The sequence below is a fragment of the Meriones unguiculatus genome, chromosome 8 (assembly GCF_030254825.1).
Source record: "Meriones unguiculatus strain TT.TT164.6M chromosome 8, Bangor_MerUng_6.1, whole genome shotgun sequence".
Classification (NCBI taxonomy): Eukaryota; Metazoa; Chordata; class Mammalia; order Rodentia; family Muridae; genus Meriones; species Meriones unguiculatus.
The window spans coordinates 18073249-18098179 of NC_083356.1; the positions used below are offsets into that span (position 1 = coordinate 18073249).

The 24931-nt window shown below is 49.1% G+C and overlaps 1 protein-coding gene across 1 annotated transcript in view; it reads left to right on the forward strand.

Annotated features, from left to right (window-relative positions):
• The window catches only part of Efcab6 (EF-hand calcium binding domain 6), a 184841-nt gene that overhangs the window by 30726 nt on the left and 129184 nt on the right, over positions 1–24931 (forward strand). Inside the window, exons 5-6 of the mRNA XM_060388917.1 lie at positions 9161–9249; positions 16811–16877. Coding sequence (XP_060244900.1) covers positions 9161–9249; positions 16811–16877 — 156 coding nt within the window. The remainder of the gene's footprint in view (positions 1–9160; positions 9250–16810; positions 16878–24931) is intronic.

Sequence of the window (24931 nt, forward strand, 5' to 3'; positions counted from 1 at the left end):
GGCCCGGGGCAAGGGTCATTTCAGGGGCAGACTTTCTGTTACTGAGGTTGGGACTGCAGGAAGTCTGTCTGGGAGGGACACGTAACTACCCTTCTGTTGAGTCTGCAGTAGATATTAGTGAAATGACAGAGAGGGAGAGGTCATGGTGCACAGGCAGAGGGGACAGTCTGTCCTCTCCCAGGCTGTAGGGAGCCAGGGAGGGGATGCAGCTGGGATGATGCCAGGAACTGGGAGGCATGTGGATGGTGAGGGTTCTTGGGCCAATGACTAGTCTACCCCAAGCAGGGTAGCGGAAAGAGTAAAGATGTCTGGTACGAGCCCTCAGGGCCCTTAAGGAAAGGGCTATAAAGGCAGGGGGAATCAGCTCGTGTCAGTCTGTGAGGAGCAGAGCACAGTAAGAGTAGAGGATTCAGCCAGGCCACCAGTAGCCTCCTTTCCAGCTCGAGGATTGAACTTGTGCACACATGTGAACAGTGTGTGTTCATACGACGTGAACACACACAGGTGATCACGCTTTACTTCTTCATTCTTAAACAGTCTGGCTTCAGGCTATGGCGGTGCTTTTTGAAGCCTATTTCATCTCAGAATTTGATGTGTGCACCACCCTTATCCTATTTGCATACACTAGCTCAGTGGCCTGTAGGTGTCACCAAGTTCCTGTTTTAACTCCAGGAATTCACATTTCTTCCACTGCTATTTTTTTTTCTTGAAAAAAAAAATGTGCAATTTAGTGGGGTGCAGTGGAACACACCGTGACACTATGGAAACCAAGGCAAGAAGATCTCAAATTCCAGCCTAGCCGGGGCTACGTAGCAAGTTGGAGGCTAACCTGGGCTACTGAGTGAAGCCCTGGCCTCAGGACACCTGTGCTCTGGCTTCTGTTTCTTCTTTCTCACATCACATCGTTCCCCAAGGGACCTGCCTCTGTTCAGTTTTGTCTTTCAGAAAGTTCTCAACCATTTTTAGTCAGATGTGGTTTTAGTTCCCTCTTCTCCGTTATCAGGCATTTGGCATTGTCCCTGTGGGCTCCCACAGTTCTCTGTTTTAAGAATATTATACTCTCTGTATTTTTCAGAGTGGATAGCAGATATCTATTTATTCCCAAATCTACTCTGTTTTTTCCTGCGCCCGTGGTGTTGCGATTGGTCCATCATCCCCTGAGGCCGCAACTTCAGACATTGTGTATTAACGCTTAGCATTTCATTTGGACCCCTCACTGCTTGCATAGGCTTCCCTCTTCTGCTTGTCTTTCTCGTGTTTCCTTAAACACAATCGAAAGAGCTGCTCTCAAGTCCCTGCCCGGTGCAGCGAACACGCTGCTCATCTCTGAGTTGGCCCCACAGATGGTCTTATCTTTTGAGAAGGGTTATATTTCATGGTTGCTCATATTTGAGTATGTTTGGATATGGCCCGGACCAGATTTGTCCAGTGAAATGTTGAGTGAGCCATACAGGTAAATTTTCTAGCAGCCACCTTAAAAGGTGACTGATAGGTTAAATGAGCTCTTTGTTTATTTGGTTGTGTGTGTGTGTGTGTGTGTGTGTGTGTGTGTGTACATGATATGGTGTACATGTGGAGGTCGGTAGACAACTGTGGGAGTCACCTCTCTCCTTCTACCGTGTGGCTCCTAGAAATTGAGCTTAGGTTGGCAGTCTGAGCAGCAAGCCCCACCATCTCTTGAGCCATCTTGCTGTGGCCCAAGAATTAATTTTAATCATGAAAGTTCAAAATGCCATTGCATTTCAGTGCTACCACTGTTGACATTGTTCATATTTTACCTTCTTCACATGTCTGAAGTCTTTAAACATGGTGAACACACACACACACACACACACACACACAGAGCTTCAGCCCAGGCACTGCAACTCCACTGGAAATACGTGATCTGACCCTGACTTCATGAAACTTTCGCTTGAAACATTAGGTCACCACCGGCAGCTCTTCAAACACACTTAGATGTTTCTCCATAACAGAATCAACATAGTTTTGGAAATTCAGGTTAATCAGCACTTAAAAGGTGAAAAGCAGTTACTTACTTGCACTGGCCACACCTCGCGTGCTCAGCAGACACGTGTGGCCGCAGCCGTGGTTACGAGTGGCCGATGTGCTGTGGAGCCTCGGGCTTCTGTGTGTCCTCTGAAGACGGCTAATCGCGATGGGCAGCTAACTGTGAACGCTGTCCTGCCTGCAGAGGGAGAGCTCATATCTTAGTTTAGATCTCTTATGTTCAGCTGGATGCTTGTCCACGCGTGGTTCCCTGAAACCAGCTAGACACTTGGATGAATCTCACAGCCAGAAAGGGGGTGTCTTGCCAGTCACTCCCCTTAGATGCTGTGGCTGGTTTTGCTTCTGCAAATTAGTCCCCCAGGCCAGAAAGACCAGAGTTTTCTCTCTCTTTTAAAATATATACTATTTTATTAACAATTTGAGAATTTAATATGTGTCTAATGTGTCTTGATAATATCCACCTCCTTCTCCCCTAACTCCTCCCAGATCCACCAACATCGTGTCTTTTTTTTAATAGCCCCAAGTACAGCTTGTGCTGCCCACAGACTCCTGGATGTGGACCATCCAATGGAGTATGGTGGACCTACATGCTTAAAGAAAGCTATTTCTCCCCCCCATATGCCACAAACTGCCCCCAGCTCCTCTGCTGGGGGTGGGGGCTCATGGGACCCATCCTCCCCCCCAGAAGGTTGACTGGCTTATCTTGTGTGGGTATTGTACATCCATCACAGCCGCTATGAGTTCATGAGTGCAGGGGTCCTGTGCTGTTCAGAGGATACTGTTCTGTGCCGCTCCTCTCCAGCCTCTGGCTCTTGGAGCTTTCCATCCATCCCCTCTTCCACAATGGTCTTTGAGGCGTGTGTGTGTATGTGTGTACATGTATTTGCATGTGTTTCTATGTTGTGTGTGTCTGTGAGTGTGTGTATGTGGGTATTGTACATATATGTATATGCTTGTGTGCATATGTGTATATGTTGTGTTTGGGGGTGTGTGTAATACAGATGTTCCATTTGTAGATGAATGCTCCAATGACTTCTCTGTCCTTTTTGACCACTTGTGAGTTTGTGCCTTATCCACCATCCGCAGAGAAACTTCTTTGATGAGATGAGCAAAGGGCACTGACTTGTGGGTAGAGGTGTACAAATTTCGAGGGCAGTTTGATGCTGTTCCCATTTAGCAGAATAGGGCTGAGTTTTTCATTGTGTTTTAGGCCCTGTGTGTTGAGTAGAGAATGTGGTCTGGCCTGAAGCTAGACACCACTGAGACCTGGAAGCTCTCCCCACCACCTGCCTCTTCTGGGTTTCAGCTCTCTCCAAAACCTGTCTCCCCCTTGTCCCCCCCAAACTCTCAGTCTGCCACCACCACAGCCTTGTGTTTTGAAAGCAAAGTCATGGTTGGGGGTGGAGCGCAGTGAATACCTCTTTCCCAAGTCACTCGAGAAAAAGCTGCTTTGTTACCTGCAGCTGTTGTCCTGTGGATATCCTTCAAACCAGGGTGTTGCTCCCCATCAGCCACAACCCAGCCGTTCAGGTAGAGACCCCCCCCCCGTCTCATTACTCCCAGGCCAGCCTCAGAGGCTGGTGCATTTGCCCCACACCTTGTTGGTCGAGGTTACAGTCAGCCTCTGCCCATTTCGTCCTTGTCAGTCTGAACCAGTTCCCCCATCTTTCCCTGGCTGTGCATTCTGCTGTTGAAGTCCCTATGTGTGGGTTTGCCGGGGGTTTCCTAGGAGCAGGTGTTGGCGGCCTCTCTGTGGATGTCCCAGCAGTGACCTCATAAGCTTCTTAAGCTGTGCTCGCTTCCAGCGTGTCCCGGAGCTGTCCATGGTTCCCCAGGCCACTGGAGAAGGGAAACCTGTCAGGCTTCCCAGGGTGTGCACTTTGGGGTTACTATTCCATGAGGGAAACTTTGAGACTAGTAAATATTCCGTTTCTCCTCCGACTTTCAATCTGTTCATTCACTGTTTACATATTTGCAGGGACCCGAGGTCTCCTAGTAAGTGGGTTATGAATCCATTATTTATTCACCTCAGCGTTTGAATCATCCCTGTGCCAGCAGGAGCCCCCTGGTCTGCTCTCCCCAGCCTTGGATGCCGCTCTCTCACTCCTTGAGAACTTGTTTGTAAGACAGGCCAAGCTTTTCTGTAGCCCCCTTGCCCGAGTCCTAGACTCACCTGCTCTCCAGGGCTCTGCTAGCTCTGGATGGAGGAAGATGCAGGAGCCAGGGTCTAGGCAGGGGGTGGTTCATACCACTGGGAGGCCATCACCAGAGCCTTCTGTGTGGGCAGCGCTCTAGAAGTCCATTTGTTGACATGAGTGGCTGCCTACACTTATAGTTCCTCCATCTCTGTGACACAGGAAGCCCAGCATTCTTGCCAGTGTCTTCAGTTCTCCCCCAGCATTCTGGGGACCATCTGCCTCTCCTGTTCCAGGGTTCCAGCTGCCTGCTCAGTGAGTGAGGGGTCTGGACTCTGTCACCCTCAGCACGTTTCCTTGACCAGCCTTGCTGTCATAGGGCTCCTGTGCCCGGCACATCCCGACACAAGCTGCCTTGATTGCATTTTCTCAGGATCTTCCTGTCGCAACATGACAGCAGAGGGCGTCACATGCTGAGCCAGAGTGCCTGAGCCAGAGAGAGAGAGACTGACTGCTGTCTACATTTTTAATAGCAGCTTAATTAAGATAGAATGTATATGCCCTGAATACCTAATGAGCCCACGCTCATTAGGAGTCACTCCTCCCCCCAACCCACCCCCTTATCTACCGGGAGTGACTAATCCACTCATTGACACTGGAGATGTCAAATGTTTATTTATTTATTTGTATTTTATCTCTTCTCTCTCTCCCTCCCTCCCTTCCTCCTTCCTTTTTTTTTTTTTTTTTTAACTGTGTAACCCCTGCTTGTCTGGAACTCACTATGGAGATAAAGCTGCCTTTGAGCTCACGGATAACTGCCTGCTTCTGCCTCCTAGCTCCTGGGCTTGAAAGGAGTGTGCCACCACACCTGGCAGTGCCGAATGTCTCATGCAGAAGGAGGCACACCCTGTATGCGCTGCTGTCATGTAGTATGTTCAGGGCTCACCTGTGCGGTGCTGGGGCAGCTCTGCAGTCCTTTCCGTGGCTGTCTGCTGGGCCCCGTGTGTGGCTGTGCCGGACGCTCCAGTCTTTGGGATCTTCGGGTTGTTTCTGCTCTCTGATGTTTGTGAAAGTTGCTGCTATGAATATTGACTTAACGGGGCTTTGTGTCACTCTCTTGGGGATCGACTGTCACATGGGCATATTTCTGACTTACGAAGACCATTTGCCCTTGTAAACACTGGTATTTCCTCTGAAACCTGATATGTGACAAACACTTTGTACCAAATGGAGAATTAAAATATGATCTCTGGCTGGCCATAGTGGTGCATGCCTGTAATCCCAGCGCTCGGGAGGCAGAGGCAGGTGGATATCTATGAGTTCGAGGTCAGCCTGGTCTACAGAGTGAGTTCCAGGATAGCCAGGGCTACACAGAGAAACCTTGTCCCAAAACAAAAATCTCTGACTTGTCCTTACATCCACAGTCTGATGTCAGTTGGCAGTAGTGACAATCTCTCCAAGCTCAGCAGCTATGCAGGAAGAGAAGTATAGAAACCATGACATAGACATGCTTTCAAAAGCAACCATTTTCAGAAGAGGGTAGTGGGAACTGGAGACCTTTTAAAGAGTGGCTCTTGGCCATCTTCCCCTCACAATATGCATACTTCCTCAGGGCCTGGAGCCTCTCACAGGTGGCTGACCTGTGGTCAGTCACAGAGACCGTGGTCACTGGGAATGAGCTCAAGCTAGGCTTGAGCTGGGCTGAGCAGAATGACTGAACCATAGGTGACACCCTTCTTCCTCAGCACAACTAGAAAAGCATGTAACCAGTAAGAGATTTCATAGTAGGTTGCCCTAGGAGTTAGAATAGAGTTTTCCCAGAAACCGTCTGCACATCCTTTAGCTCTAGTGTTTAATGCTGGGCCGTCTTAGAATACACTGTGACCTGCTCTGTACCGCTGTGTCGATGAAGTGTCTCAGCAGTGCTGTGGACCTCTTCCCTTCCCCCTCCTCTCCCCCCCTCTCCTCTGCCTCTCTCCCTCCCCTCTCCCTTCTTCCTCTCTTTCCCCTCCACCACCTTCTCTGTGTGTTTGCCTCTGCATATGTCTGTGGAGTCTAGAGGTCAACTTTGGTTGTCTTTTTCCACTGCTTACCACCATATTTTTGGCGACTGGATCTTTCACTAAACCCAGAGCTCACTGATTGGCTGGATTGGTTGGCTACCAAGCCCCACCATCTGCTTGTCTCACTGCCCCTCAGCACGGGATGGGGTTATAGGTCCATGCTTCCATGCCTAGCCTTTCCATAGGCACATGGGATCTGATCTCAGGTCTCCCTGCTTGTGCAACAAGCATCTTACCCCATGTACCATCTCTTTGGTCCAGTCATGGACCCTTTAGAAAGACAAAGAAGCCTGCTGAGTAAATGGGTTTTAGAGAACTAAGTTCCGTGTGGGCCCTGTGGTATTCTAAGTTAGGGAACAAGGCAGAGGGAATACTCGGCATGGTGGGATACAGGTTGTGAAACTCCCTCATCTCCAGCCTAAGAGCTTGTTTCCTGCAGTCGAGGTGCGTGTGAATCTTCACCACATATATCCGTAACTCCCACACGGCTGAGCTGAGCCTAGCCTCCCTGACTCTGTCCAAGGACTGGATACCAGTCACGGAGGGCTGCAGCTGCAGTTAGAACTGAAGTGTGATGTCGGGGACTCTGGGGTTATCAAAGCCTTCCTATGTCCTGGCAGGGTGGCTAGAGCAATAGAACTCAGGCTCTGGAGTCACAGGCCTCTGGCACTGATTGGCAGCACCAAGCAGGGTGGCCAGGAATGGTGGAAAGGGACCCTGCAGGTGGCTTAGGGTGATCGTGCCAAGACCTGACAGTTGATCTGTGCCTGCTTATTGGATGTAATCTAGCAAGTGTCTTTTCATTTTCTTTTATTCTCTCTCTCTCTCTCTCTCTCTCTCTCTCTCTCTCTCTTTGTTATGTGTGTATGTGGAGTCCAGAGGAGAACTTGAAATGCTGTTTCTCAGGCACTGTCCACCCTGTTTTTGAGACAGGCTCGCCCAGTGGCCTGGAACTTAGCTCATAGGCCAGGCTGGTTGGCCACTGCACCCTAGGGATCTGCCTGTTTCCACCTCCAGCACTGGGATGATAAGGCCATGTCATCACACTCAGCTTCCTAAACGTGGCTTCTGGGGATTGAACTCGGGTCCCTGCAAATACTTTACTGACTGAGCCCCACCCCAGATCCTCTTTCTCTTTTGTCTCTGAACATCCGGTATTGAACTGCACACCTGACCTGCTGCTGCCCAACTTCTGTGATGTCAGGAAAGCTTCGAAGTACCTGCTGCTCCCATATCTGCTGGCACACACCTTCAGAAATGGCAGTCCCAGGTGCCCCTGTGCAAGAGAAGCTCCTCCACAGGCATACCCTAAGCCCACATCTGTCTGGCCTTGTCTCCTAGTTGCACATGTTCTAAATTGGGAATCGTTAGATGTGAGCTGAAGGATGATGTGTCATGTGAACCTGTATGGGACTGACTGTATATCTTATTGATCACACACTATGTTTATTTAATTCTAGACCCATAACCCTTCTTGGATACTTATCTTCGCTTAAAAAAGTTCAACCTTGTATTAGATATAAATCTGAACCTTCAGAACATTTTCTGTAAGAATGATACTAAAAGCACTCATGGCACCGGAATCCTTAGTTCCCTCTGCTTTGAGCTGTCTGTGACACAGCCTTCTCCTCGCTTTCTTCTCCTGGGATCTCAGCTTCTGTGCCATTGCCTGTATAGTGAAGTGTTCCTCCTACGTTTTCTTCCAGTAGTTTCAGTGTTTCAAGTCTTGCGTTAATGTCCTTGATGCATTAATTTTTTTGTGCAGGGTGAGATGGGGAACTCGTTTCAGTCTTCTGGCTCTGGGTGTCCCGCGTTTCAGCACCATGGGTTGAAGAGACCGACTTCTCTCTAGTGTGTGCCCTTGGCACTTTGTTCAGCCCTAGGTAGCTGAAGTGTGTAGCTTTCCCTCTGGGTCCTCCAGTCTTTTTGTGTGTGCCAGCACCATGCTGTATTTGTGACCATGGCTCTGTAGTGTAATTTGGTGTGTTTTGTGCTTCCGTACAGATTTTAGGTTTTTTTTTAACGTTTCTGTCAAGAACGCCATTGGAATTTTGATGGGGATTGTATTGAGTCTGTGGGCTGCTTTCAGCAAAGCGGCTGTTTTCATGAGGTCGATTCTTCTGAGCTGTGTGTACAGGAGGACCTTCCTATGCGCTAGTGTGGTCTCCAACAGACTAAAGAGCGTTTTGTTTTCTGCAGAAAGTCTTCCAACATCAAAGAAGTTGATAGTCTCAGTTTTTCAGTCTGACTTCAGGGAATATACCTCCTACAACAGAGGGCTGACTTCTCACGTAATCATAGCGCAGCACCAATCTTGATTGATTTAATCATTTTATTCAATCTGTAATTCATACGGACTCACCTGACCCAGTCGGATCCTTGGTAGAACTTTTGGGGCAGTGGGATGGCTCAGTGGGTGAAGGTGCCTGCCGGTAACCCTAACAATCGAGTTCATTCCCTGGAGCCCATATGGTAGGAGGAAAGAGCCGACTCCCTGAAGATGTCCTCTGACCTCCGCACTGACACTGTGGCACACATGCCCCTTCCCACAATGAAATGTATCAACCACAATGAAAATGTGTCAAAAGGCAACTTTCAACAGTGACAGTTTCTGCCATGAAACTAGATGCGTGTCTCTGCTCCCCCCTCAGCTTCTAGTTACACACAACACGGAAAAAGATTCCTGCCGACTCTGTCGGAGTCATATGTGGATGTAAGGTGTAGCTCAGGTCAGATGTTTGGTGATGCTGTGGGCTCTTCCTTGAGCACCAACTAGCCCTCCTTCTTTGCTTTCTGAGGATGTGTATCAGTAAGGACTCACAAACGTCTAATAGAGTGCCTGTCCCCTGAGCAGTGTCAGCATTACAGCATCACATGAAGCAGGAGCCTGCTGTGCTGTCTGTTGTTGGAGCCTCGGTCCTCTAACACCCTGTCCTTCTTCCTGTCTGGCCACAGATCCCGCTCACCAGCTCGGGTACCGTGCCATACCTTGAATTCCTGTGCAGGTTCAGCGGAATTGATCTAAACATAAATATTATGAAGAGGTAAGTGTTTCTTCTCACACGTGTGAACATTTGACATTTGAAGTGATGCAGAGTCATGATGCAGGCCATTAGAGCCAGTTTAAGTAATGCCTATCTCTCTGTCAATCTCTTTCCTTCCCCCCTGAGATGGAGACTCACTGTTTGTCCCATGCTGGCCTTGAACTCAGGAGCCTCCTGCCTCAGCCTCTTAGGTGCTGGAATTTCAGCTATGTACCACCATGATGGGCTCAGAGCTGCCTCTCCAGGGAAATGCATGGGCAGAGCCTACCATGTAACATTTAACGGACAATTTTATTAAGAAAGAAGAGCAAGGGTGTAATAGAACATAAACATAGCAGGTTAAAGTCAACATTTAAAATATCCTGTGTACAATGTGTTTTAAATCTGGAAATAACAGGTTTTAATTTTGAAGTAAAATACTAAGATGCCAGATTTGAAATTTGTTGTTTATTTGTACATTTTTTTTTGTGCCATTCATTGGAAAGTGCTTGTGTTTCGTTGGATGGAAACACGATGTTAGAGGCGTTGTAACAGCACCTCAGTGCTTCAGGGTTTAAGCTAAATGTGGACTCACTGGCTCCTGGCAGCCTCTGGGGGCTGGCCCACAACCTTCAATGGCCCTGTCAGCAGGAATGCCTTGGGTTCCAGCTTATGGTCTAGGAAATACTGTTTTAGTAAGGAAATTACTCACTTCTTATCTAACTCTATGTGAATAAGCCTCATTTTCTATGAAGCTATGCAAACAATTACAGTGATTAAATTTGGGGTCTGGAGAGATGACTCAGCAGTTTCAGAGCCCTTGCTGCTAGTCTTAGTGAGGGTTTCATTGCTGTGAAGAGACACCATGACCAAGGCAACTGTTATAAAGGAAAACATTTAATTGGGGCTAGCTGACAGTTTCAGAGGTTGAGTCCATTATCGTCATAGTGGGAAGCATGGCAGTGTGCAGGCAGACATGCTGCTGGAGGAGGAACTGAGAATTCTACACCTTGATCTAAGATAGCAGAAGGAGACTGTGTGCCATACTGGGTGGAGCTTGAGCATAGGAGACCCCAAAGCCCGCCCCAAAGGGACACTCAAATAAGACCACACCTACTCCAACAAGGCCACACCTCCTGATGGTGCCACCCCCTACTGCCAAGCATTCAAACACATGAATCTTTGGTGGCCATACCTAGGCAAACCACCACACTGCTCTTCCAGAGGACCTGAGTCTGATTTCCACCTCCCAACTGCCTATAACTCTAGTTCCAGGGGATCCAGTGTCCTCTTCTGGCCTCTGTGGGTACTGCACCCATGTTCACAGAAACACACAGAGATATACACTCATACACATAAATAAAAGTCAACATGATCCCATGCAGTTAGTACCTTTCAGTTAGCTTACAGAGTAACAGTTGACTCCCTATTCCCTCACCCCTGCAGCTCAGACACAAGCACCATTGTAACAGAAGGAAAGGGCGATGGGGAGCCATGAGCCAGGGGGAGCTGTGGGTACTGGGGAGTCGGGGGTGATGGGGAGTCGGGGGTGATGGGGATATTAGCCCTTAGGACTTCTCTACAGCATCTTGAATATGCTGAACACTACTGAACTATGTATGCACTTAAAATGGTCCAGTTTTTATTTTCGTGATAAGAGACTGAGCCCCAGAAGCTCCACACATGCTAGGAAAGTGCTTTTTCCATGGAGCAGTACTTCTCTGATCTTTTTTTCCCTTTAAGTCACAATGAAAAGTCACTAGTGAAATAGCTGTAACAGCAGTGACAAATATCAGCCTCTCTCTGGCCTCAGAAGGTCCTCAGAAGTTCACGTGTTCACCTTAATTTCTTAATTGGCATTGCTGGAAGCGGGACCTTATGGAAAGTGTTTGGTTTTAGGGTAAGAGCCTATGGAAAAAGATGTACCATTTTCATGTTAGTGGGTTCTTGCTGTTGTGGGACTAGCTCATTTACCTTCAGGACTGGGTTCTGTGAAGCCTAGGTGCTCTCCAGGTCCCTCTGTAACACACGGCTGCTCCTCCACTTTCTGCCACCAGCTGAAGGAGCATGAGGCTGTCACCAGTGACTCTGAGCTGGAACCTTCCAGGTCTTCAACCAACTCCTTAACCATGAACCCAAACACAATTCTTTTCATTCTGAATTGTCCAGTCTTGGGTGTTGCACAGTACAAGAACCGTGCTGATACATAGTCCGTGGCTGGGAGGCCTCAGTGCTCTGTTTGGTGTTGATTAAGTCCTAGGCTAAGCTGCTTTCCACAGTCACTCAGAAGAACAATCGGTGCATTACAAATCCAGAGTGCTCCTGCCCTCTCTGAGGGGTACTATTGTTGGGTGTACCATGGACAGCGTTTCTTCAGAAAACAATGAAAATGCTGGGTAAATAGTCAAATATATACCAGGTATTTTAATACATTAGTGGGCTGTCAAGAGGACGAAATAAAATGAAGGTCAAAATAAAGTGAACATTGGAGACGAGAGGAGGATGCTTTCTGTATCGTCAGCTCTGGATCCATGGCCTTTGGCCAAGTCATAGTGAACTCCTGTCCACATCGCAGTGAATTCCTATGCTCTGTTTTATTGCCCATCTGAAGTGAAGAAGACAAGCGGCAAAGCCAAGGATGCTGCCACGGCAGGGAGAACCAAGCAGAGGAGCACCATCGATAGAACATGCAAAGTGGAGAGGACAGGCACAAGGTCAAAGGTTAGGATTAGGAAGGCACCTGAGTGACACTGTCCTGCTTTGTTTCCTGTGCCTATGCCAGAATACACAGCCTGCGTAATTTCTAAGAGTGGAAATTACTTCTCGGAGTTCTAGAGGCCAGGAAGTCTCAGATCCAGGCCCCAGCACCACCGCCTTCTCACTGCTCCTTCCTAGAAGAAGGCGAGGGGCGAGCATACCAGATACCTGAGCGCGGATCACTTCTTCAGGTCCCTGCTTAGTGGGACACAACACTGAAGTTCGGAGAGGAACTTTCCAACTGTAGAAATGGAAGAGAAAGGCCACAGGAATAAAAAGGTAACAGCTGAAAACCTCCAGCCAGATAAAGGTAGTCACATCATGGTGAAGTGGCGGAATGTCAGCAGCGAGACGGCTCAGCAGGGAAAGGCACTTGCTGCTAAGCCTGATGTTCTGAGCTCAATTCTCAGGATCCACATCCTGAGAAGGGAGAGAAAAGATTCCAGCAAGTTGTCTTGTCTAGCCAGCACTGCCCTCTCCTCCTCTTGCCACAATGCGCTCAGCCACTGATCCCAGAGCAAGACATCCATTACCACGGTTGCCCAACTGTGCGAGATATTTTTATGTCAACTTGACACACGCTAAAGTCATCCGGGGGGGAGGAAACCTCTATTGAGAAAAACGCCTCCATAAGATGGGGCTGTAGGCAAGCCTGTAGGGTATTTTCTTAATTAGTGCTTGATGAGGAAGGCCCAGCCTGTGGTGGGTAATGCCGTCCCTGGGCTGGTGATTCTGGCTTCTATAAGAGAGCAGGCTGAGCAAGCCTTGAGGAGCAAGCCAGTAAGCAGCACCCCTCTGTGGCCTCTGTGTCAGCAACTGCCTCCAGGTTCCTCCCCTGTTGGGGTTCCTGCCCTGACATCCTTTGATGATGAACAGTGATGTGGATGCGTAAGCCAAACAAACCCTTTCCTTTCCATTGCTTTTGACTGTAGTGTTTCACCACAGCAATAGTAACCCTAACAAGGACGCCAGCTTACAGATTTTTAACCTTCGGATGGTGTGTGCTGGTGTGACTAGGAACTGTCATCTATAGGCTCATGAATGGGGTCTTGACTGACAGCTTGGGGAAGTGACTGGATAATGAGGTCTCTGCCTTCATGAATGGATTAGCCCAGATTTAAATCCGGACTAGACTGTCAGCTTGTGATTCAACTCTGGAAGGTGCGGCCTGGTTTGAGGAACAAGCCCACTGGGAGGGGGCAGTGCGCGCTGGGGAGCGCCTCTACCCTGGCACCTTCCTGAAGCTGCTCTGTGTTACCAGCTGCCATGGGCTGAACAAGCTCTGCTCTACCACTCGCTGCCTGGCAGCTGCAACCTCCTGTCAGCTGTCAGGCGTTTCATCACTGCAGGAAGGAAATAACTAACACCACATTCAAGTTATGGACACGCAGTAGAAATCACATGATCACGAGTCTCCTCTGAGTCCTGGCCTTTTCCTAGCCAGAGGCATGTGGTACAGCTGTCTTGTGACGCTGGGCCACTCGAGGCTTGCCGTGGACATGCCGCGACGCCCACTGTGGTGTGGGGCCCGGCTTCAAAGGCTGCGTTATGTGGGGTTTTAATACTCCCCATGCCAGGAGTTGAGCATCTCCGCTTAGAGACGGCAGATGACACCTTGGCCTTGGGTAATCAGTCTAGTGTGTTTCGGCCAGGCCCTGAGTGATTCGTTCCTATCAGTTCGACTAAAACGAGGGGCAGCCTGGGGGAGCCGCTTAACTTCAATCCCGGGGCTGTAGCTCAAATCCCTGCCGTGGTGGAGGGAGACTGTTGTGGAGGACACCCTTATACCAGGTCACACGCCATGCCATTGGCAACGCCGTGCAACACTTCTCCTGCCCTGATCACCATCACTGTACCAGAACCGGCCACATGTAAAAATTTTCCTGGAAGCTCCCAGGTGACTAAAGTGGAGGCAGCAGGAGGGGTATTTTGCCTGTAGATGCAGTTATTACCCAGGATGTTTAAGTGTATGCCATGTTCAAAATGGGGGACTGCTGTCTCCAGCGTAGAGGAGCTTGTGCTCTCTGAAATACGGGTACTGTCACCCTTCATCCTTCAGAAACACCAATGGAGTGAGTTCCCAAAAGAGAAATGAATCTTCTCTCTCTCTTCCAGTGTCTTTATGGAGGGTGGGTGTTCAGAGGAACCAGCTGGAGTCTTGCCCACTCTAGGCAAGCTCTGCACTGAGCGACATGCCAGCCAAAACGAGCCAGTGTAACCACTGAGATTTGCTTCTGGTAACCACACGGGGCACCTTTACATAAGAGCCGCACAAAAGAGCCCTCTGTAGCGACTGCCACACATGGCGTGGGCACTGTGCTGACTGGGTGAATTGTAACAGTCTTCTGGGTAAAACACGTAAAGCTTAAAAAGCATTCTGAGCTCTCTACCTTTGAAGACTCACCACAGAGTTCTGAAGAAGTTTCTGGAGTACGATCATTATGTTGAAGCTGAATTCCCCCAGAGAACAGGCCTTGAGGTGTGGTGTTGCTTCCCCAGGCTGGCCACCAGGATTCAGATGGATAAAAGCAGACAGCGCTAGCAGAGCACGGATGCAGAGCTGGTTCCAGGCAGGCAGCCATGCCACAGAAGAGCTGGAGAACAAAGGCTGTCACCTGAGGGAAGTAGGGCTTGCAGGGGAGACAGGCTGTCTGCCACAAAGAGACAACCAGTTCAGATCCATCAGGAGAGGAGCCTGAATGGAAGAAAGGGAGCCGATGTCTGGCTCTCTTGAACTTGAATGCCTCCAGGGCCAGTTCAGTATGGTCAGGTGAGATAGAACCAGCCCATAGGGCCAAGGAAGGAGAGTACAAGGTGAATCAAGGGTTCCTAGCAACATCCTGCCTCAAGAAAAAAAGGGGAGTGCGAAATGTGTTACAAAATAAAGATTTAGGCCCAGATAAAGATGTTTTCAATTTAATTTGTGAAAATGGGCAGCTAATCTGAGAGGCTGACTCAGCAGCAGAAGAGGCAAAAGAAAAATGGTTAGGGTCGAAGGCCTGAGAAAACTCTCAGGAACAGAAGACAATAAGCGTCATGAAACCAAGTAAATAAAAGCATGACTGACTGTGCAAATGGTCACAGCATTTCTGTGTGTCCAGTTTAAGGTTTGGAGTTAAAATACCAGGCAGGAGACAGAGCAGATGGACAGAACTGGAACCTTCTGAGGCCTGCCTTTCCTGACAAGAGGCCTGGTGCCTTAGCCTCACACACAGAGACTTACATCTGCACATTGTGGTTGTGAGGGCAGCTGACAGATCACAGAAGCAAACTTTGACTTCCAGACGGGAAAAGGAACAGATTTTTAAAAACTAGTTAATCTAAAAATAAGAAAGGAGACTCTTTAACATGGCAGTCTCTGCCGTGAGGTGAAGATAATGGTGCTGCATTCCAGTGCTGGTTGGCCTACTGCTTTTATCAGAAAAACTCCTTGGACCATGGCGTCCAGAGAGCTGAGAGAACATTTTACTGTTTGTACCGTATCTTTTGGCCAACAGTCAGGCTTCCACAGAGGCATAGGCTGGGTTCAGCTTTCTTCAGCGTGCGCTACAACAGGAGAATCATATTATTGTTGGAGTAAAGATCCGTGTTCAAGCTCAGAAGCCAAACATCTGATGAGGAAAAAGATTTCTGTGGTGCATTAGTGTTAAACACTCAGTTAACGGACAGAGACTTCAGCCGGCTGGAGAAAGCCCAGCCATTGGCGTTTCAAAATGAAGATGCCCTCGGTAAGAGGCTAACAAGGGTTGAGGGGAAAAGATGGAAATACTCTCCCTATAGAGGGTTCGAGTAACTGCTGGTTACAGGAAGTGGGTGTTATACGACTTAATTTTTGTGAATGTGTTGTTTAAAAGACAAAGACGGACTAGTTCCATAGAGAGAAAAATGCAGGGAGAGGCACACCTGAAAGGGGAAAAGTGAAAGGATTTAAGAAGTCGTGCTATACTACACCCATTATCTATTTTTATTCTTTAACTTTCAAAGATGTCCTATGAACAATATTTTCACTGGCTGAAGAAGTCGGTAAAACGATATTAAGAAGCTTGCATTACACAGTTGACACAGAGTTGGGCTGCTGAGCCGTCCTGGCATTAACTTGGGCACAGAACTGAACTGCTCTCAGCGTTGGCTTCCTCCTCCGTGCACAAAGTGAAGTGAGATGCTCCAAGGACTTCACTGCCCCCTTAGATAAAAGTACCACGACACCCCTCTGTCTCTAAACTTAGCTTCAGCTGCCTTATGCCGACCCCTGTGTGCTGAGCGTCTGCCTCCGGGGCTGCCTGCTGTCCTCTGTGTGGTCTGGAGGGCTGTGCCCTCAGTTCAAGGATCTCTCTTCTCATCACCCCAAAGATAACCCATTGTTCTGCCCGAGGCTTCCCCCCCAACCTGGCAGCCATTACCACTCAGCTCCCTTGTTCTTTCCACCTGGGGCTGTCACTACTTGGGATGGCGCCCTGCTCACCACTGTGGTCTAGACTGATTGTGTGGGAGGTGGCAGAGAAGTGACACAGAGAAGAGGGGCCTAGGCTGTGCCTCTTCTGTTCTCTGCTCAGCACCTGACCCCACAAATCAGTTGGGTGACCCCAGGCCCAGAACAGTGCTGTGGGCTTAGAGGAAGTGAAACATGGTGTCCAGCAAGTCTCCACACTCCCCGAAGACAAGTAAATCCCGTCCTTCCATTTCCTGACGAGGAAACTGAGGCTCAGGGAAGCTCGTGCTCCTGGAGAGGTAACTCAGACAGGCTGTGGACCCAGTGCTGTGCGGGTCCAGCGCCAACATCTGTCAGCGAAAATGTTAACAAAATTATTTTTATTTTATTTTCAAGGGGAAATGGGAACGAGATAAATCACAGCCGGACATTCAAGGAGCTGGAGACCCAACTCATTGAAAAGGTAACAAGGATTTTAAACAACACTTTACCCTCCACCCTGTCGGCCCGTAGGGTGACTCTAGCTGTGGGCTCCTAGTCATGTGAACTCTGTGAAAGAAGGCGTGTGTGTGTGTGTGTGTGTGTGTGTGTGTGTGTGTGTGCGCGCGCGCGCGCTCTGTCACTCTGCCTGCCACTCAGCGGCTCTTGGCACTGATGTTGCCTCCTGTGTTCACTTGGGGCGTGTGTCAGCAGGCTGCCTGTCCTGTTTCTGTGTCAGATTTGAGTGAGTTCCTTGTCAGGATGAGGAAGCAACTGCTCCCTGAGCAGTAAATGCCAGTCCCGAGCATCGTAGAAAAAATAACCACCCAGTGCCAAGCTCGAGGAGTCCCTTTGCCCGGGGAGCTACTCTGTACAGATGAGACAGAGTGGCTCTGCCACTTGGTTAGGTCTCATCATGGCTGGGCGGGGGTGGGGACGCCATCCCAGGCTTGGAACCGAGATGCCTTTTTAAAATGCATCAGAGCCTGTCAGTTCCACGAGCAGTCTGAGAATCGAGGCTTAATTTACTCGATTCAATATGTTGGTTTGAAATTGGATGCATTTTCTTTTGTGAACTCTTCTGAGACTTTCATACATTTCAAACTCAAAAATAACCAGAGGGCCACAAAATGTTTGCTTCCAGTTGCCTGGCTTGTCCCATCCACGCCAGAAGGATCGTGTAACTGATTATTTCAGAGCATTGTGTGTCCCCAAACCTGAGTCATGTGCTGGGTATAAATTGGAGCGCCGGTCCTGACTCCTGTGTCACCGCACCACGGGTTATTCTGTAGGAACACTCAGTACTTAGGAGTAATTGTTTTGGTCATGTGTTTTATTTGTCTCTGTATAAGGTATGTTTATCACAAACTGCTCCTGGAAAAGCTAGCTGTTTGGGATGGTCCCCCAACCCCACCCTGGCAGCTTAAGTATCATTACGGATAAATAACACTTATTCCAAGGAGTCAGTGAGTGGGCATGGGCGGGGATTGTAAATTATCAATAGCGACCCCCTCAATCCTATGGTCACCTCCGAAAGGTGGCCTCCTTACTCTCCCACCTTTGGCTGAAGGCCTTTTTCAAGTGCAGCTTCCTCCCCATGGAAGCACCTTGTGCCAGTTTATATGAGGACCAGGCTGTGAGCTATGATGGTGAAAGGCCAGACAGGATACTGCCTGCATTCCAGGAGGTGCTGGGGCCACTTCGCCAGGTGTTCTCACCAGTGTAAGCAAGCCGCAGCCCCAGTTCTGTCTACAACCCTGACTGTGCCAGGCAAAACTAACCGCAGACGCCATCATGGCCTGATTCCTCTCCTAGAGTACCGCCATCTTGCAGCCAGGAGGTCTCGGGCAAGTCCTTGTTACTAGCTTGATTCTTGTGTCAGTGCAGACAATGGTGCCCATCTTGAAGGGTGGGTGTGTGGTTAAAAACACCCAAGAGGAAGTCAGGCGGCTTGGCGTGGAAGCTAGCTGCCAGCTACAGCTTCTTTCTGAGGGGAGGTAGAGCCCAGAAAAACCAAACAAAGGATCTCTTCCACTATGCACTCCACATGGGGCCACTCCTGTCTTTTCTCAGTTCTGAGGGTCCTGATAGAGGCTGCCTGATGGTGCTGGAACCTAAGATGATGGTCATGGGCTTAGTAGAATTAGGGGTTTTCAGTGTCTTTCTTCCAGGACTGGGACAGAGTTAATTTGGAAGAATGCACACTGATTCTTTTGTTCTAACCACAGGTACAAAATGCTTATTAGAGCCAAGAATGCATTCACATGCCTCTGAGTTTTGAAGTCACATTTACCCTTCTGAAACCAACACAATACACCTGGGCAGACTAGCTGGACCCCAGAGCTGGCATCCTCTTATTTTTTCTATGGTAAAGGTAGTCTGACAGCTGGCTTGTCAACCTCTGTCTTCTGTCTTCAGACTTTTCCACAGTGTGTTCGTGGTCGCCCTCATTATCCAGCGAACCCCTGGGCATTCAAGCAGTGCCTCCATGTGTCACCCAGAGCATTGCCTGGGCTGGGTGATTCCCACGCCCTGTCGCAAGTCAGGTGACTTTGCTGTGTGGTTTTGTGTGGAGAGGTTAACTCCCCTGGGGCTCACCTTCGTCAGTCAAGGGCATTCTCGGGACTTTCTCAGAAGATCCTACCTAGTCTTGGCTCAAGTTTAGTCTACATTTAGGTCCACTCCACTCACTCCGAATCCTGCCTGGACCTCCCATACTCACCATCTTGGCCCTGGCCTTCATTGTGGTAAAAAATTAGCTTGTTGGCTGTGTGTCCCAGGGCCTCTACTGGATCTCTCTAGTGTTCAGGTTACCTGTTCCTAGAGACTATGGGCAGTGGGCCCTAAAGAGTTACAGGCACCATGGTGGTTTCCTGGGGAGACGGCCATTGGCCAGGCTTCTCATTTCCTTCTCCAGGTTTCCTGTCTCCATGGTGGCACTGTGCCAACAAGAGGAGTCATGTAAGTGGAGACCCTGGCATTAGGTCAGTGAATGTTGTTCCTTGCCTTCGATGACTGGAGAGGCTGGTTTTCCAGCCGACACTAGGTGGCCCTCCCTTGGCCACACAGATCTGTGGCATTCTTCCAGGCGAGAGCCAGAAAAGACTAGTTGGAAAGAGAGGACAGGAGAGAGAGGGGAGCGGAGGTGAAAGGGGGAGAGGAGAGGGAACTGACTCAGCCTTCTCTATCTGATTGCCCTGAGCTTTCCCTCTTCAGGTGTGCTATGAAACACTTCAGAACCATTTCCCCCAATCTTCCAACAAGTTGCCCCAAAGCAAGGTATGCTGGTTAATTTTAAACTACATCTTGTCTCAACCTAGAACCACATGGGAAGAGAGTCATAATGGAGCATTATCTAGACCAGGTTGGCCTGTGGGCATGTCTCTCAGGGATTGTCTTGATTGTCGTTTGTGGTGGAAAGACACACCTAGAATGTAGGCAGCAGCATTCTTTGGGTTGGGCCCTGAACCTGTAAGCGGAGCATAAGCAGCAAGTGAGGAAGCATCTAGTCTCCCTTTGCTCTTGCCTGTGAGTGTGGTATGACCACCTTCTTGAGTTCCTTCCCTGGCTTCCCTGAGATGATGGGCTGTGACCTGGGATTGAGAACCAAACAGGCCTTTTCTTCTTTACATAGCTTCTGGTCAAGGCATTTAATCACAGCAACAGAAGAGAAATTAGGACACAAGGGGAAGTTTCTTCCAGTGCCTCACAGCTGGAGTGTGCCCCTCACTGGCTTCCACCGTTGGCCCAGGAAGGAACTGGTCCCCATCAGCAGGCTGCAACAGCCCTGTGTACCCTCTCATGTGGTGGCCAGGTTCCCTCCTGTGAATCAGGTGGACACCCAGGAAAACCACAGCAAAAGAGAGCAAGGCAGGCTTGTCAGGGAGGAGGAGGAGAGAAGGGATGGATTAGGGCAGACCCCTGATGCTTGGTTTTCTTTTGGACACTTTTCAGCGTGTGACTCTTGCCCACCGCTCTAGCCACATTAGCAATGAGAGGCTGAACCCTCACTAGGATTCTTCTGGGAGCATCCTTGTACTGACCCTGTCTCCAGAGATTCTCACAAGGCAGTACCACTCTCATCCTGTAATAGTATGGGGGAAACTGAGGCCATGGGCACATAGCTGCAGTTGGAGAACTCCCAGTTCCAGCCTCCCTGTCATCTCCCCGAGCCACCCTGCTTTCTGGGTCTCTTAGCAAACATGCCGTGGCTGGTTTTGCATTCAGCAGACACGCACCCGGTCAAGCCCATAGCCAGGGCCACTCTTCCACCAGAGTAAACAAAGCTGTTCTGTCTATGGTATCACCTGTCCGTTTGTGGAGCAGCCCCTTTCCCCTACGCTTTCTCTGGCATCCAGCCCTTTCCCACCCCCTCCCACCCTGGATGCCTATGCCCTTGCCCTTGTCTACCTTGCGGGTCCCAGCTCCATCCTGGAGCACTGGATGAGTCCAAGACCTCAGACTTAGCCAGTTCATATTTTTCGAAGCAAGGACTCTAGCAGGACAAAAAATAATCAAAGTGGAATGTCAGTGCGCGGTCAGGCTAGTGACAGCAGTCTTTGTCCTGTTTTGTCATTTGTGGACTCACACATGAGATGCAGGAGGAATGGAAGAAGAGACTAAGAAAGGAAGAAAACCTCACGCTGTCCAGGGAGCACTAATAGCCATGTACAGAGGATGGCGGAAAAGCCCCAAGTTGTCCCACCTTGCACAGGAATGCAGCACAGAGTGAGAACGGCCAGGACTTCAGACCCTTCTCAACCCACCACACACAGAAGCAGTTCTGAACCAAACACTGGAATTCAAGCATATGTCCTTCAGATAAGGAGCCATAACAGGGAAAGCCTGCAAAGGCTCACACTGTTCTCATTGTGTGGCTCTCCAACTTAAAGAAACTCTCAAAAGTAGAAAGGACTCCAGGGTTTGGGCATGTGTGATACTGGAACATCTGGTCGACCCAGTCAGCTGTGACTAGCATGTCTGTTGGACACTGTCAAATCCCACAGAACGTCAGTGGGATTACCCTGGTTCCTCAGAATTGTGGGATGCAGCCTGCAACATTTCAGAAGTAATTGATGAATCCTTCAAGTGGGCTGCCTGCTTGCTCCGTGCTGCCCAGTGGAGAAGACGCAAGAGTGAGGGGTTGTTCATCTTTCCTAGACAAGTGAGCTTTCCTTTAAAAAGGCACGCACAAAGTTATATTTAGGACTGAGAAGATGGCTAATCTGGTGAAGTGAGACGTGAGTCCAGGCCCCAGTATCCATGTAAAAAGGCCAATCATTGTCGCACATGCTTATAACCCCAGTGCAGGCGCAGGTTTGTCTCTGCAGCTCATTGGCCACCCAGCCTAACCTATTCATGGGCTCCAGGTCCCGGTGAGAGATTCTGTCTCAAAAAATATGGTTGGCTCCTAAGGAAGGATACCTAAGACTGACTTTTGGCCTCCATGTGTCCATTCACATGCTTGCATACCTACCAGCCCCCACCCACCCATAACACACACACACACACACACACACACACACACACACACACACACACACTCAAAAGAAAGCCATGTCAAACAGAAACCGAGGTCATTTGCTAAACCCAGAGGCTTCTGGCCCCTGCTTAACCTGGCCTGCTCCTGCTTCCCTGGCCCCTCTGGAGCTCTCTCAGTATTAATCGCCTGCCACGGCAGGTATTTGAACACATCTTCTCTTTCATCTGAAGAAAATATTAGCATATCGCAGAGCTGTTGGGACAGATTGTATCTGAGGCACTTCTTCCTCCCCGCAGAAAAGCCCATCAATCATAACCGAATATAGTGATTAATAATGTCACAGCTTCCTCCACGTGCCTCCGTGCAGCTAAATGAAGAGCAGTGTTTCCACGCTGAGCTCGCACCACAAAACAACCACTTGCCACTCTATCAGGAAATCATACCGCAAGTTCTTCTAGCCCAGAAGCTATTTTTGGTTGATCTATTATTAATTTACTGGAGCTTCATGTGGAAACCGTATCGAGGACTCAATTGGAATTTATAGTTATTTCAGACTAAGTTTATCTTTTTGACTTTTAGGCTGGGCGTCCTGCATATGGCAAACCAACAGCACAAACAGAAGACTGTGTGATAATCAGCATTTGCACAGAGCGGGGAACCGGGCAGCCTGAGGGGACATGTGAACCCCAATGTTGAGTGGCCCTGAGCAAGCTGGTCTCCCTTGAGACTGCTGCTCACCCGGGACAGTAGGAAATGGCGTCATTAGGTTTTGCTTCTGTGTGAGAATAAAGATAAAAGAGCGTGTCATATGCCAGCCTCATAGAGACGGCTAGAAAATCAGGGAACATTTGCCTGTAGAAGGCACACCAATAGTTTTCAGGTGAGAAGGGAAGTGACAGCATGTGGTTTAAAGCCACAGGGGGATGGTGAGTGGGCCCTGTACTGATGGGACCCACAATTACCTCTTCTGGAGTGCCAGGCTCACCGGTGTCCGGAGAAGAAGCATCACCTCTGCCTGTCTTACTCAGTCGTCAGTATCTGGGTGTCCTGGCCTCCTCTTACTCCTCAACGCTGTGTGCTCCAGAGCTTCTGTTGGAGCCACAGACCACTTCCCATCAGGCTGCAAGTGAGGACACCCATGGGCTTTGGCGCCCACGGAGAACACATGTAGTCCTAACTCACTCTGAGCACACTGAGCTGGGAAGGCATTCGTCTTCTCTCATTAGCCCCTGGACAATTTTCTTCCCGGAAACTTGTTCCAGGTAAGGTCCCCTCACCCCAAACTGGCTGTCCCACCTTCTTCTTGTTTGTTCATTGACTCTGAGACTGAGAAGCACAGTGCTAGTCACTGTTCTATTGCTGAGGCCAGTGGCAAGCCTTATAAAGGAAAGCATTTAACTGGGGTCTTGCTTACAGTTTCAGCAGCTCAGTCCATTACCATCTTGGAGGGGAGCATGGCACTGGAGCAGTGCCTGAGGGCAACATCTTGAGAGAGGCAGCGGGAACCTGGGCCTGACATGGGCTCTTGAAACCTCAAAGCCCGCTCACCCGCCTCACTTCCTCCATCAAGGCCACACCTCCTAATCCTTCTAATCCTACCAACCAGTTTCACTCCCTGATGACTAAGAACTCAAATAATTGAGCCTATGGAGAGCATTCTTATTAAAACCACCACATATAGTCAGGAGAGCTCTGTATGGCTCATTTCCTTTCTCTTAAATGTTTCATTTATTCATTTATTTGCTTATTTATTTATTTGAGATGGTGTTTCTCTGTGTAACCTTGGCTGTCCTGGAACTGGATCTGTAGACAAGGCTGGCCTCAAACTTATAGAGGTCTACCTACCTCTACCTCCCAAGTTCTGGGCTTAATGATGTGTTCTACCACCATCCGGCAGTTTAATTTATTTTTATTTGCTATTTCTGTGTTTTGCCTTCATATGTATCTGTGTGCCACATGCATGCGTAGAGGTCAGATGATTTTTAAAACTGGAGTTTCTAATAGTTGTGAGCTGCCACGTGGGTGCTGGGAACCACCCTGGTCCTCTGGAAGAGCAACAAGTGATCTTAACCGCTGAGCCATCCCTCCATCCCTCACGAGCATTTCTTAGAGATGCTGAAAATGTGCCTTTGACACTCGACCTTCTGACAAGTGTTTGTTTGCTTATTTATTGATGGACCCTGGCACCTTCTCTGTATCACTCAGAGCCCTTGAATGGCTCCTGGCGCCTGACATATGCTCAGCAAAAGCTGACAAGATGCTACAATTATGGAGACCGGCTCACATTGCTTGGAGTAGCCAAGGACAACTGATGAGAAGGGCAGAAGGGAGTCATGTCAGACATGGGTAGCTTTTCGGGACAAGGTGAGAGTGCCTTGGAAGACTGCTTTGGGACACAGTGGAGAGGCAGTTGGGTAGAGAGAGGGCAAGCCTGTGGCTGCTCTGAGGCAGCCTGTGATCTTCAGGCAGATGGGACCGGTCTGCTTCCAAATCAAGGCTAGGGAAAAACTAGCTGAAGGCCAGATGTAAACCTTGATGTGTGGGGCAGGAAGAGGCTGTGTTAAGGCCTCTGATGTGAGGGCATGGCCCTGCAGGGAGACGTGTGAAGGTGTGGCTGTGTGTAGTATTTTGGGGGAACCTTGCAAGGGATCAAATGGAATTGGGATTCCTACGAGGAGGGCTTTGAAACCATCAACCACATTTTCTCATTAGGTTGTATTTGCTCAGTGTGTGCTGGTGTAGGGGGACCACATGGTCACAGGTGATGTGAGACTTGATTCTGTTCCCCCCTGAACAGAACATAAAGTCAGTGCAAGAACACAAGCCCTGATGGAGGATGGTGGTCTACTTTGTGTTTATTTGTTTGTTTGAGAGTATAATTACATCCCTTCCATCTCCTCCCCCTAAACCTTCCCTTAGACTCCTTGCTCTCTTTCCAACTCACAGCCTCATTTGTTGTTACATATATATACATACATTCTGTACACATACATACATACATACATATGTACATATTTCCAAAAGCATAGGTACAGCTTGCTCCCTCTTGTGTAATG